Source organism: Siphateles boraxobius, unplaced genomic scaffold, assembly GCF_051911475.1.
Source record: "Siphateles boraxobius isolate OS27281-9 unplaced genomic scaffold, OSU_SipBor_1 22, whole genome shotgun sequence".
NCBI classification, from domain to species: domain Eukaryota; kingdom Metazoa; phylum Chordata; class Actinopteri; order Cypriniformes; family Leuciscidae; genus Siphateles; species Siphateles boraxobius.
In genome coordinates this window covers 7,417,853-7,431,661 of record NW_027508833.1, presented here as the reverse complement: position 1 = coordinate 7,431,661, position 13,809 = coordinate 7,417,853, and the positions used below count along the sequence as shown (strand labels likewise).

Genomic DNA, 13,809 nt, shown 5'->3' with positions numbered 1-13,809 from the left:
AAGAATCTTCCAAAGAAACATTTGCCCCCGGTTTCACAGACAAGGTTTAAACCTAGTCTCAGACTAAAATGCATGTTTGAGCTGTTGCATTGAGAACTTGCATTGACATATCTTAAAATATATCAGTGCCATTGTTTCATCTCAAGATTCCCACCAATAATGTTTTTTTCTAAGGCACCTTTATAAAAGCTACTTAAATGTCCTAATTACACTAAAGCTTAATTCCGTGTAACCCTGTCTGTGAAACCAGGCCTTGATGCGCTTAAATCACGGTAAGTAATTAGCTAATTAAAGTAGTAGCTAATTTCAAGTGGAGCTGTCTGTGTTAACATAAACCAAAAACCATTTGGTTATGCTATTTACAGCCACATTATAATAATAAATAGAAATAATATATCCCCGTTACGCACGTCTGAATAAATTGAGAATAAATCCGTTATAAATTTGACAGCTAAAGTTCACCATCTGCTGTGCCGCAGATTTGTATCATGAGTTTTTCTTTGTCCCACCAGCCGCCCTGACACAACCTTCCTGTGGTTCCTTAGCCCGCTAAAGGCAATCCGCCATCTCGTCTGCAACCAATACAAGTGGCTGGTCATCAAAATTGTGTTGGCGCTGTTGATATTAGCAATGCTGGGCCTGTTTCTATACAGTATGCCTGGCTACATGGTGAAAAAGCTTCTAGGTGCTTGAAAAGCTTTTTCAATGCCAGCAATATTTGATATTCCTTAAACCTTGTTTCACCTGAAATTATGATTTTGTTTTTTGAAGTCAGGAGAACACTGACAGGAGACCGTTGCACATTTTTTGGGAAATGCTATAAAAGCATTTGCAGTTTTGGCTTTTCAAATTTTAAGCTTTACTTTCCATCTATAGTTGTTAGCTGTTTGTGATTAAGGAAACTTACAAAATCTAAACAAATGTAGATGTCTAATTTCTCTGAATATCCAATTCTGATGTAAAATGTTTTGTATATCATTTTGTTAGTTTCTGGTGTTATCAGATTGTTGGAAGTTATATTTCTTCACTGAAGGACGTTATTATGTGCTTTAAATAAATCAATAATAATATAAAAACTAAACATGCATTTTATTTATTAACCGTTGGCGAGAATCTTGCCACTTTTCATGCTAAATATTCTGCACCAATACTCGAGAACCAATCCAATTGTGAATTATCTTTGAGCGCAATTCCTGTGTCTATTCGGTATTTAGCAATAAACAGGCCCGTTTAAAATCCATTTGTAATCATAAATTGAGCAGCCATCTTTGTTCTCCATTAAAGCTTCAACACTCAGGTTTGGTTGAACAGCTACTCTTCACACTTGCGTCCATGCATGAGCACTAATGTGGACCATTATTAAGGCATTTTAATTATTGCTTTGAACCTGCCAAAAGTGCATGTCACCAATGAGACAAACATGTAAAAATTGTCTCTGTTTACAATTTTTAAAAGCTTGTTCAATGGTTTTCTCCCACCAGCCGCCCTGACATTACAATGCTGTGGTTCCTTAGCCCGTTTAAGGCCATCCGGCATCTCATCTGCAACCAATACAAGTGGCTGGTCATCAAAATTGTGCTGGTTCTGTTGATAATAGCACTGCTGGGCTTGTTTCTGTACAATATGCCAGGTTACTTGGTGAAAAAGCTTCTAGGTGCTTGAAAAGCTTTAACCATGCCTGCAATATTTGATATTACTTTAATGTTATTTCACTTGGAATGATGTTTGTGGAAGTCATATGCATACTTATTTATTTTTTGTCAAAAATCATTACTGATTTAATGGGCAAAGCCCAACTGAGAACATAAAGTTCTTTTTTTTTTTTTTTTTTGGAAACACTATAGAAGCATTTGCAGTTTGAGCTTTTCAAATTTTAAGTGTTACATTCCATCCATAACTGTTAGCCGTTTGTGTTTCAGAAAACATTCAAAATCTAAAAACATGTAGTTGCATTTTCTCTGCATATCCAATTTTTTTTTATATCAATTCGTTCGTTTCTAGGGTTATCAGATTGTTGGAAGTTATTTCTTCACTGAAAGATGTGTGGTTGTGTGCTTTGGCTGCTACTAATAAATAAACGATTAAAAAAAACTAAACGTGCATTTTATTTATTAACAGTTGGCGAAAATCTTTCCATGCTACATTTTCTCCACCTTTACCCGAACTAATCCAATCTTGAATTATCTTGGAGCGCAATTACTGTTTATTCAACATTTTGCAATAAATAGGCACATTTAAAATCCATTTGTAAGCATGAATTGAACAGCCATCTTTGTTCTCCATTAGAGATTCAACACTCAGGTTCTGTTGAACAGCTACTCTTGCACACTTCCTTGCACTACTTTCCTTCCAGTCCATGCATGAGCACCATTACACATGAAAGCATTTTAATTATTGCTTTGAACCTGCCAAAAGTGCATGTCATCAATAAGACAAACATGTAAAACATCGTCTATGTTCACAATTTTTAAAAGCTTGTTCAATGGTTTTGTCCCACCAGCCGCCCTGACATTACAATGCTGTGGTTCCTTAGCCCGCTAAAGGCCATCCGCCATCTCATCTGCAACCAATACAGGTGGCTGGTCATCAAAATTGTGCTGGTTCTGTTGATATTAGCAATGCTGGGCATTTTTCTGTACAGTATGCCAGGCTACATGGTGAAAAAGCTTCTAGGTGCATGAAAAGCTTGCTCAATACCTGCAATATTTGATATTACTTCAATGTTATTTCACTTGGAATGATGTATTTGTTTGTTGAAGTCATATGCATACTTTATTAAAAATCATTACTGGTTTAATTGGCAAAGCGCAACTGAGAACAAAGTTTTAAGAAACGCTATAAAAGCATTTGCAGTTTTGGCTTTTCAAATGTTAAGTGTTACTTTCCAACCACAGTTTGTTAGTTGTTAGCTGTTTGTGTTTCAGAAAACATACAAAATCTAAAAAACATTTCAGATTACGCATGTAACAATGGTTCACTGAGAAAAGAACAAGACACTGCATCCAACGACAATTTGGGGAAAACCTTCAGTGTGACCGGTGTCTGAAGCACGTGAATCAAACATGACAATGTCATTGGCTGGCAACAGCCCGTGATGTTGCTACGTGTGCGATTGAGTACAAGAGGGCACCTGAAGTACACATCAACAACTTCTCTGACTGATGGAGACATGACCAGGTATACCTGAAGCATAGCAGCGAGACGCAGTGTCTCGTTCCCCTTCTCAGGGAACCATTGTTACATGTGTAACCTGAGATGTTCCCTTTCAAATGGGAACTCGCACTGTGTCCAAAGGCACTTTGGGGAATCAGTTTCCACTTCGCTATACTGAGGGAAAAGCTGCCTAAATGGCTGTGACAAGCACAAGGCGGCTCAATAGACTTAGATGCCGGAGTCCAAACCCCTTACTCAGGTCAAAGACAGAACTGTGAGGGGCTACGTTTACATGCAACCAAATAATCCGTTAGTAATCAGATTGATGGCTCAATTGGATTGAAAAGCCTTCATGTAAACACATTAATCGATCCGATTGAGCTTGATCAGAATGAAATTTCGATCCGATTGGAAGGGCCGGTTTATTCCTTTTCTAATCCGATCAAGAGAGCATGTAAACACTTGATTGGATCGAAAACCGAAACTGAAAGGACTGCGCATGAGCAATGACATAGAAATAGCCTAATGACGAATGACAAGCTGAACCAGCTGTTGTTCCTGTTGAATAAAGTGTCATATAAATGAGTGTCTCGTCATTATAAAAATCTCCTTTCACTGTGTCTGTGAAGTGGAGCAGGGCAACGTCCCAACAGTCATTGTTTCGGATTCTCATCCACAGACAACTGGTTTTGGGCATTTTTCCAGCGTGATAAATATAAGCAGCGGCACAACGGTTCATATGCTCATTATTTCCAAATTATGACCAGAAATGGGTAAATATTAAGCCTGCTGTTTAAAGCAAATAAAGAACCAATGTAGGAGAATAGTTATTATGCGCTAACAGCGGAAAACTGTATATTCGTGTAGTGTGCACGTCAAAAAAAATATTCCGATTTGAAGCTTGTGACAAACACGCACATCAACCCGATCACAAGTTTAGTGTTCATGTAAACACTACATTCAGATTCATCAATCGGAATGAATTCAGTCAGATTGAAACAAGTTCTGCATGTAAACATATCCAATGACTCTATTCCCTAAGGCCACAACCTATAGCTCAGAGCCCAATGCAAGGAAGAAGACTTACCGGTGCGCGAACAGAGTAGGTCTGGCAATGCCAGGCTCCCTGAAAGGCATTAGCTTTAAGGGAATACTGGCAAAGAGAAACACAAGTTCTCCTCACCTGTCACTACTATACTAGTGGGATCTGGTTCGACCCCTGAGGACCCCAGGGGAGCTGAAAAGACATGCTCAACCCTGCCTGACTCAAAGTCAGCATCTCTGAGCATATATATAATAAAGGGCCCGAGACGGTTCTAATCAAAGACGGTTTACCAAGGCGGCCTCACAGAGGGCCGAACACTTGATGTCACTCAATGTCATTGATGTCAGTCTAACTGGGGCTCAGATGAGCGACACTCCACGCGAGAGGAGGCCAACTATACTCAACTTAAAAGAAGGTTTACCAAGGCGGCCGAACACTTCAGCCTGTTTAAACCTGGGCACTTCATGCATTTCTCAGATCGGATAGCTATCTGATCGTGAAAAGACCAGGTGTAAATGCCCTCCGAAACACAAACCACTTCAGGAAGAGTGAGACGCTTTCCAGATGAAACTGGACAAGTGTAAATGCAGCTGGTTGTTGAAACCACATTCATAAATTTTACTCCTCCCAACAAAGCTAAAAGATAAACGCGTGAGCGTGTTATAGGCTATATGACATATTATAGCCGGACATTACGGCGCTACCGCAACACCCATCGCCGTGTATAAATCTGTGTATCTCTTCATCAAAGCCAGCATGCAAACAAAACAGAAAGTCGCGGACGCTCAAAAAACAATCATCTTCATTAAAATTAGTGAGACCAAATGGTCTTACCAGGGCTGTTGCCACACTCTCCTATTGCGATAAATAATCTGATAAATAAAAAGCTGCTCATATCTGTTGCTTTTGCTGATGTGAACTCTGTTAAATCTGCATATTGCGCGGTAATTGAAAATCGGATTTATATCCGTTTTGCGGAGACACATTTATGTGGGCAAGTGTAAATTGAACCGTTTTAACAAATCAGATATCTCTCCGATCATTAAAAACACATGAAGTGACCAGGTGTGAACAGGCCCTTCACGTCACGGTCTAGCTGGAGCTCAGATGAGCGAAGGCCTCAAAGTGTCTTCGGACGCAGTGCGAGTTCCCATTCGAAAGGGAAATGTGATTGTTTTTTATATCAATTTGTTCATTTCTAGGGTTATCCGATTGTTGGGAGTTATTTCTTCACTGAAAGATGTTTTAATGTGTGCTTTGGCTCCCACTAATAAATCAATAAAAAAAAAAAACATGCATTTTATTTATTAACAGTTGTCAAAAATATTTTCATGCTACATTTTCTGCACATATACTTGAACCAATTCAATCATAAATTATCTTTGAACTTAATTACTGTTTATTCAATATTTAGCAATAAACAGGCACATTTAAAATCCATTTGTAAGCATAGATTGAACAGCTATCTTTGTTCTCCAATAGAGATTCAACACTCAGGTTTTGTTGAACAGCTACTCTAGCACACTTGAGTCCATGTATGAGCACTAATGTGGACCATTACACATGAAGGCATTTTAAGTATTGCTTTAAACCTGCCAAAAGTCCATGTCACTAATTAGACAAACATAAAAATTGTCTGTTCACAATACAGTATGCCTGGCTATATGGCCAAGAAACTCCTGACGGTCTGAGAGGAGAAAACAGTAGACCCAATTAGTAGCTTAATCTACATCGTACGTTTGAAATGCCTTAAACTGAAAAATGATTTGGATGTCAGCATTTAGCAAAATTAAGAAATCAGTTAACAGTCTTGTGTCTTTCATTGGCAGATATTGCATTCATTCTTTTAGGTTGGTGTGAGTTTAGAGAGTGTCTTTCGTTTTATTTTCAGTGGAGAAACTTTATCATACACAATTCAATTTAGCCTTTCATGAGTTATCTGCAGCTTTGTTACAAAATCACCAAATCAATCCAGTTTGAAACAAAAAAGATATTACCAATAAAGGCACACTATGTAAGATTTTTGGATTAAAATATCCAAAAACCACAAGAACAATGTTATATATTTTGTTGAGGTGCACTTTATCCCAAATGTTTCCAAGAATGTTTAAATCCATTGAAATAAGCAGTTTTAATCAGGACATGGACCGCGTCTGTGCGTTGCCCATCAATGACATTATACCCACGGATTTAATGTTTTTATGTTGTAGAAACCATGGAAACACCAAAGACGCTTTAATATATTATGTTTTATTAGACGGGTGAGCAACTGATTGGACACATTCATCGACAGAAAACAAATTCTTATATAGCTCAACACAGTTAGTCTTTTTGTTTAACTCTCGTTTTCTTGATTTACCTTGAGTACCATGTTTTACTATACCTAATATCGATCTATCTCACTGCAGTGTGTAACAAGTGTCTCATAGTAGCGAAAGCACAGAGTAGCATAACATAACTTTCAACACACTCAAATGTATCCAATCTGTTACCCCACATATATGACAGGAAGACGCGGAAGAGTCTGAGGCATAATAAAACAGGGCTGGGACAACGCGTCAAAGTCATCGATTACGTCAACGCAAAAAATATGTCAGCGCAAAATATGGGCGTCGATTCGTCAGACCCAAAACAAAGATGGCGGCGCCGGAGAAGAGTAGCAACATGAGTGGCTCCTCAGACTATCAGAAGTGCAAGGCGGCAAGCACTCTTAAGTACACACACACCACAGAAAAATGTGCGTCAGTATCGAGTTCTCTTTCGGGCTTGAACAAACCATAACACACAAATTATGCCAAACTGTCCGTTTTTGTCGAGTGTCCTCATAAGAGCAGTCTTAAATGAGTAAAATAAAGTATTTTATTTTAAAGAGTAAATGACTCACTCAGACCCGGCGCCAGGATGATTATTATACCGGCAGCCTAATAATCATGAATGAACTCCGCATCTCCGGAGAACGGCTTCTTCGCTCAAAAGGAAAAAAAAATGTCATGAAGCGCAGTGAAATGCAGCGACCTATGTGGCATTTTCCTGATGGATCGAGGTTGTTCCTTAACTTCAGTTTATACGTGTAATTCACAAGCTCTAAGCCCGTGCGAGACTGCTGCAAGTATGCGCTTATAGCTATTAATGTCGTGAAAAATACATAGAAGACACTGACAACGCGCTGACAGACAGGAACAAGAAGGTAACATTTAATAAAGTCTCAACTTTCATAATGCGGTCAGTCAAAGAAAATTAAACCATAAATAGGCCTACTATTTTGTGGCTCTTTAATGTGTGGTGACAGATTGCACTTTTTTTCAATAAGCTAGGCCTATTTTCAAGGCTTCAAGGTTTTATTGAATGCTACCTCTGACTAAGAATTCATTACTTTGCACTTGCAGTCTTTTATGTTGGAATTTTAAGAGCAATAAACATATATTGCAATGTTAAGGAATTCATGTTTTTTTTTTCATTCTGATATTTAAATCAACATGTATAAATTGCTATTAGTCAATTAACGAGGAGATAATCGATAATCAAATCGAAATCGAATCGGGTTGGAAAAATGAATCATTAGATTAATCGATGCATCGAAAAAATAATCGCTAGATTAATCGTTTTAAAAATAATCGTTTATCCCAGCCCTGTAATGAAAGCTCCACTGCTCTTGAGCCGAAATCATGGCTTCATCAAGCGGTCTCTTGTTTTGAATGAGCGACCTCTAGCGGCAAAAAATGACAGTGTGCCTTTAATGCATAGGTGAATAAAGTACAATTTTAAACTACTCTTTTGTTGTTGTATAAACTCAACCATATTAATGTAGACTCCCCTATAAAACTGCCTTAAATTACTTTTATGAATTCTGTCATCAAAACTATCATTCAATACTGTCATATTTTTAAATGAGTCCTGACTGAATTACAAGCCTATACAGTACAGGCACTGAAGTCTCATCCAGTTTATAAACCTAATTTCACTTGGGAGCAACGTCTTCAAACTTTGCTGTGTCGATGAACCAAAAGGTGGTGGATGAAAGGCCCTGGCTAAAGAGGAACAATGGGCTCAATAACTTTGGCCTAAAACATGAGGTCTGGCCATAAAAATGATCCCTACATTCCATGACACAAAATGCAGACACAAAATGCACAGAAAGTGTGTGAATTTAACAAACATGGTGTCTTTTTATCAAAATGTCCATTTTTTTTCTTCATGTATGGTAACAAAATTGTATACAAACGTTTCTCTCAATCTAAACTTGACACCCTTATACAAGATGCATAAATGCATGTCAGTATCATAAATGTGATAAAATAAAATTATCATAAATAAATAAAATAAATGTGAAAAAATATAATTATACATAAATAAGATATTTATATAAATAGTATAAATAGTCATTTATTTATTTATTTATCTTTACATTTATTCGCATATTTATTTATTCATTTTTAATTTATGCAGGTTTGGTCCTCCATATACTTTAAGCGAAGAGGAGAGATTCGCGATTGCACTGAACACGTTTTAAGTTCAGGCATATTCTCTGAGCGAGCCCAGAGAAAATTCTAACAAGAGCAGAGTATATCTGAGAGCGCGCTCCCAGTTCCCGCGCGCGAGAACAGACATTAGCGCTCGGCACAGTATATCTCGCGCGCGAGGAGAGAGATTCCGCTCGAGCATTATATTAATGTACTTTCGCTCTACAATAATGTGCTCTCGACATTTGACTGGAAAATAACGCCATATCAGCCCATATTTGCCAAATGATAAGGAAACAGATATGGGGGGGGGGGGGGGGGGGGGCACATTTTGTTTATAACACCAAATTGTGGCCAATTCTCAATTTATTTAATACACAGACTCGGTTACCTTTTTATTGTTAGAGTCAAGTTATTATTTGATGAAATTTTATTGGCTGCTGGTGTCTTTTTTGTTGATATCTTCAACTGATTTTTCATTGCTTGGTTGACACTTGCCCTAAAGATATACATCAAACTTTCTTTGAACAACTGTTGCGGACAGTGTCAGGCTTTTAACTGTAGTGCCATCCATGGGCAGAATTAGACAAAATTTGGCATGTATCCTCAGAATGTCCTGCTGTACATTTCATTAAGATCGGACAATGCGTCAAACAAATATAAGATATAATTAAATATGTGACGCCAGGCCATTTAATTGGCTTAAATCTCTGCAGTGATCTTTGTACAAACTTTTAAGAATCATTTTGATAACATTACATAGTTTGAGAATTATACAGCCACCTAGTGTAGGACAGATGTGTGGGTGGGATTTGTACCCATCCCGGCAAATTCGAGATCTCTACGACTTGGCTTTTTTTTAGACATAGCCCAGACCTTTTTTTTTTATGGCAGAGGAAAATAATTATTATCAAAACTGTACAAAAAACCTAATTATTCCACAGAGATTCCTGGAGTGGATTGTCATTTGTATGTCATGCAAAAAAATGTATAATTAGTTCACAAGTGATTGTGGGCAAGCTTTTACTCTACTCTACAATGACCAAATACTTACACAAACTACCTGCATGTAAATATCTTTCTAGACAACAAGATGACGACAGTGAACAGGTTGTAAGATAGAATTCAAAACCTTTATTACAAAAATAAGTTACACTCACCTCATTTTACAGTATAAAACAATTTATTTGCTGGAATGCAAAAACATTATTGGCCACCAACAATAGTTTAAAACTGCTCACATCTTTTCAAAAGGTTGCAATGTTACAGCTTTATCGAGAGGGAGTTAACTGTGTACAAAACCGGTTGAATGGTTCGGTCACCTGCTTGCTATATATGGAATATAAACTGAAGCTGCAGTGTCCCTTTTTCTTCAGAAACAAGTTCATCTCATGCTTGTGATCGCAGCCACTGAAAATATTGATCGCTCGACAATAGTCATGATTGATTATAAAACCTACATAATTCATTGAACTGGCGTTCGCAAGAACTGACCGAAAAAAAGGACACTGCAGGGCTTAGCAAATGCAGCGGGTGCATTTGTGATGTTTAAGCCAATACAAAAGTAACATTTTATTCCAAACTATCATACAATCATACACCCAGTAACTACATAATCTGAAGAAGCAAGGCAGCTAATTCAGTTGAAAGGTGGATAAAAGCAGGGCTTGTTCCAGCTCATCATATGAGATTCATTTGCATGCCCAGTTTTACTGTTTGCAATGTCAGAGCAGCAGCGGATTGACTACATTACATTAAGAATATCTTCTGAGCTGCTGCCCTTGTGCATATTTCATAAGAAACAAGCCCTGCTCCTATGCTTTTTTTTGTTTTTAAGTGTCCCTATTTACAGTACAGGCAGGGTAGTTGAATCCTCTCTACTGAGGTAGTTAACCGACCCTTAAAAAGACAAGTTCTGAAAAGAACCACGTTCCTGGAATGCCTGACTTGTCCATGTGAGGTGGTTACACCAAAACCCCGCAAATGTTCTCTACCAGAATCCAAACGTTTTAGGTTAACATGGACATTCCCACAAAAAATTGTAGTTAGCACAAAAATATACATCAGCATCAAGCTCCTTTGAGCCACTTCAAACGCAGGAGTAAAAAAGAAAAAGTGCAAAACACATCTGACGTATTGGTATCCTTGAGAGTCTGAACTTCAGTCCCAAAATGTGGCATGCTTAGGCGTTGACTATGTAACTGGGGGCAGTTGCAAGTTCATTTATTTAGACGGGCTCCAAATGTGAAAATGGCAAGTTGGGGAATTTTTGAACTCTTATGGTTTGTTGGGAGTGGCAGTACTGGAGATATGCTTCAATACAGGCTGGAATATCATTGAGTTTGCTTTAACCTTATGAACACTGGTAGCATCCGGTGTAACCCCATACAAGTCAGTCTTCATACTACCTGGTCAGGACCAGCCTCGACCCCCTTTCCCTGGTGGAACAAAAGACACGCATGCTTTATTTATGCAAACACAAGGAAAGGTATATAATTAGTCCAGTTCATGCAGGACCTTCACAACAAAAGCACAGGAGATGGTTATCCAAAATCTCGGAAAAATCCAGTTACCAGAGCATTTTTAAAGGAACATTATCTGAAGACATCAGTGGCACAATATCTGGTAACACTTTATTTTACAGTGTCCGTGTTACATATGTTACATGTACTTACCATAGTAATAACAGTATATTATGCATAATTACATGCAACTAACCCTCAACCTAATCCTACCCGAACCCTATAGTAAGTACATGTAGTTGCTTAATATTACTCCGTACTTAACACTGTAACCCAATATCTCTGTCGATATGAATCCGTGTGCTAAAGCAGCTCAGTTCAGTTGCAGGACTGATTTCGCTGGAGTGAACCTGTTACTCTTACAATTAATTAATTCAATTTAAAATGCATAACAGCGGAGGCTAAAAGAAAGTTTATTTTGCTCATTAAGATTCATTTAGTGTCAATCTTTACACTAGATTTACAGCCATCCTTGTCTTTGAGGGTATAAGTGTGTTACTGTTATACAAGTGTTTTAAAAGCCTCTGATTTAAACTTCAGTAGCAAAAACAGTTTGTAAGTTTAACTTACTTTTGTTTAAATGGTAAATTTACATGATGATTGAATATTCTTCCATTTGTTTAAGTAAAAACATGCAGGGTTGGTTCTTATACGAGAGTATCTCTCGTACTGCGTAATATCTTATTCTATTGGGAAAACCTCTTTTCCACGAGATATTGAAGCCAAAAATTATCCTTCCTTTTTAATTAATGTAAAACGCTGTGCGGCAGCATGCAGACATAGGCAAGACGGCTTGCGCGCCTATTGGCTGCCCTGCGGCAACAGCAGCAGCCTATCGACAGAGGCCCTGCGTGACGTGAAACCCAATGGGGGCGCTTCGCGCCCATTTCGTCACGTCCCGCCAGAATAGGCGTGGCCTTGGCCTATAAATACGCTCGACAGGCTGATACAAACTGGTTTTCATCTCTTCAGCGAAGCTCACGCATCGCTGGATCCGGAGTGAGAAGCTGCGCCATCTGACTGTAAGCCTTCTGCAGGACGAGCCTTCGAGCCTGAAGCCGCTGGCCTTCACCTCGCCGCCTTCAGCCGCCGTACCTGCTACGCTTTCCGGCGTCAATATCCTTTTACTCTGCTGAGAATGTGTTCGCCGTCGCGACCCACACTCTCTCTCTCTCTTTATCTAAAAGAGCAGCATCTTTTTAAAGATGCTTCGTTCCTGTGGCTCGTGCCGAGCCGCACTCAGCGACGGGGACCGCCATTTCATCTGCTTTTCCCGCCTGGGTAAGGATCATGCAGCTCTCGCGCTCGCTGAGCGAGCTGTTGCCATGGTGACTCTGAGGACTCACCTGGCACTTTTTCTCCGAGTCTGCACTCCTGCCCGCTGTAGTGCCGCGCCGTAAAGTGCCGTACTCAGCGGGTCCCCGAGCCTTCTCCAGCCTGTGAAAGCTCGCCGGTTCGCCCGCCAGCTTCACTCGAGTCGCTCACTGACGGACAACAACAACGCACGCCGCCGCCTCCGCCATTATGACGACGAGATAGCTGAATCTGTAGAGAAGGCCAGCTGCTCTATCCTGGCGTCGGACAGTGAGGATTGGGCGAGCTCTGTGGACCTCCCCCCCTTCTGCCCGCGAGTCGTCAGGGAAACGGGCCAGCATCAAAACCGCGGCTAGCTTTCTTTGTCATAAGAAAGCTACCCCGCCCCTCGTGGGCGTGCATCACCACGTATGGCCCCGCTGCCCCCTCTATGCTTTTCCCCCCGTCTCGCTCCTGCCTCAAGTGCTGGAACAAATCAGGGAAACCAGATTTGGTTCCCAGTCCTAATGCGGCTGACCAGCACTCCCGCCCTTGCCTATACCGGAGAGGAGAGACCTCCTCTTTCAGGCAAAGGGCTCGATTTGGCATCCTCGCCCGGAATTATGGTCCCTACTTGAGAGCTTATGTATCCCGCTCGTCTGTCTTTAGACAGACCGAGCAGCTCTTTGTTTTGATTGGCGGACGCACCAAGGGACTGGCCGCATCAAAACAGAGCCTATCCACATGGATAGTCGATGCCATAGCGCTGGCTTACACTTCTAAGGGCCTGCAGTGTCCTTTGGGTGTCAGAGCGCACTCCACGAGAGGCGTGGCCTCGTCGTGGGCGTGGTCTAGCAGGATTTCCTTGCAGGATATCTGTACGGCGGCTGGCTGGGCCTCGAGCCTGGCTGGGCCTTATAACCTAGAGTTTCCCGCCTTACAGGCCAAGCTGCTGTCGGTCTAGAATTCAGTACTATCTGCCCCGCTGCGCCGGCGCAGAATGCTGAGTTTTGCTTGTGCATCTCTCACTGATCGATAGAACAGCTCCATGGGTGTTGAATAACCCGTACTTATACCCAGTTCATACCCGGTCTGCGTGAAACACTGTTAAACCTAACTAGCTCCTGTGGGATGCAATTTCATGGAGAATGATGCTTGTAGCCTCTCTTCTTTGACTCTCTTTGAGTCTACGGTGATTATGCACTATATGAGCCCCGGGCTACTGCCCTTGGGACTTTGGTGTCTGATCCCAGTACGCACGGCGTGTTGCATTGTGTTCTCCATAGCGTAAGATATTACGCAGTATGCGAGATACTCTCGTAAGAGAACGTACTCG

At 40.3% G+C, this 13,809-nt stretch overlaps 2 protein-coding genes and 1 long non-coding RNA gene across 7 annotated transcripts in view; 1 reads left to right on the top strand and 2 right to left on the bottom strand.

The window, feature by feature from the left end:
* Window positions 1-1,767, top strand: part of otofb (otoferlin b) — a 60,025-nt gene extending 58,258 nt beyond the window's left edge. For 2 of the 4 annotated variants that reach the window (XM_077238516.1, XM_077238518.1), the window contains exon 42: window positions 1,482-1,767. In XM_077238516.1, coding sequence (XP_077094631.1) covers window positions 1,482-1,662 — 181 coding nt within the window. In that variant the 3' untranslated portion in view covers window positions 1,663-1,767. Of the gene's footprint in view, window positions 1-512 lie in introns of all 4 variants that reach the window. The other 2 variants (XM_077238515.1, XM_077238517.1) reach the window with 1 other exon arrangement.
* The window catches only part of LOC143746613 (uncharacterized), a 299,149-nt gene that overhangs the window by 19,922 nt on the left and 265,418 nt on the right, over window positions 1-13,809 (bottom strand). The window lies entirely within an intron of this gene.
* syncripl (synaptotagmin binding, cytoplasmic RNA interacting protein, like) overlaps window positions 9,773-13,809 on the bottom strand; it is a 32,651-nt gene continuing 28,614 nt past the window's right edge. For both annotated transcript variants that reach the window (XR_013206586.1, XM_077238527.1), the window contains exon 12: window positions 9,773-11,096. Coding sequence is in view for 1 of the 2 variants with exons in the window: in XM_077238527.1 (XP_077094642.1) it covers window positions 11,058-11,096 (39 nt within the window). In the remaining variant the exon portion in view is untranslated. The remainder of the gene's footprint in view (window positions 11,097-13,809) is intronic.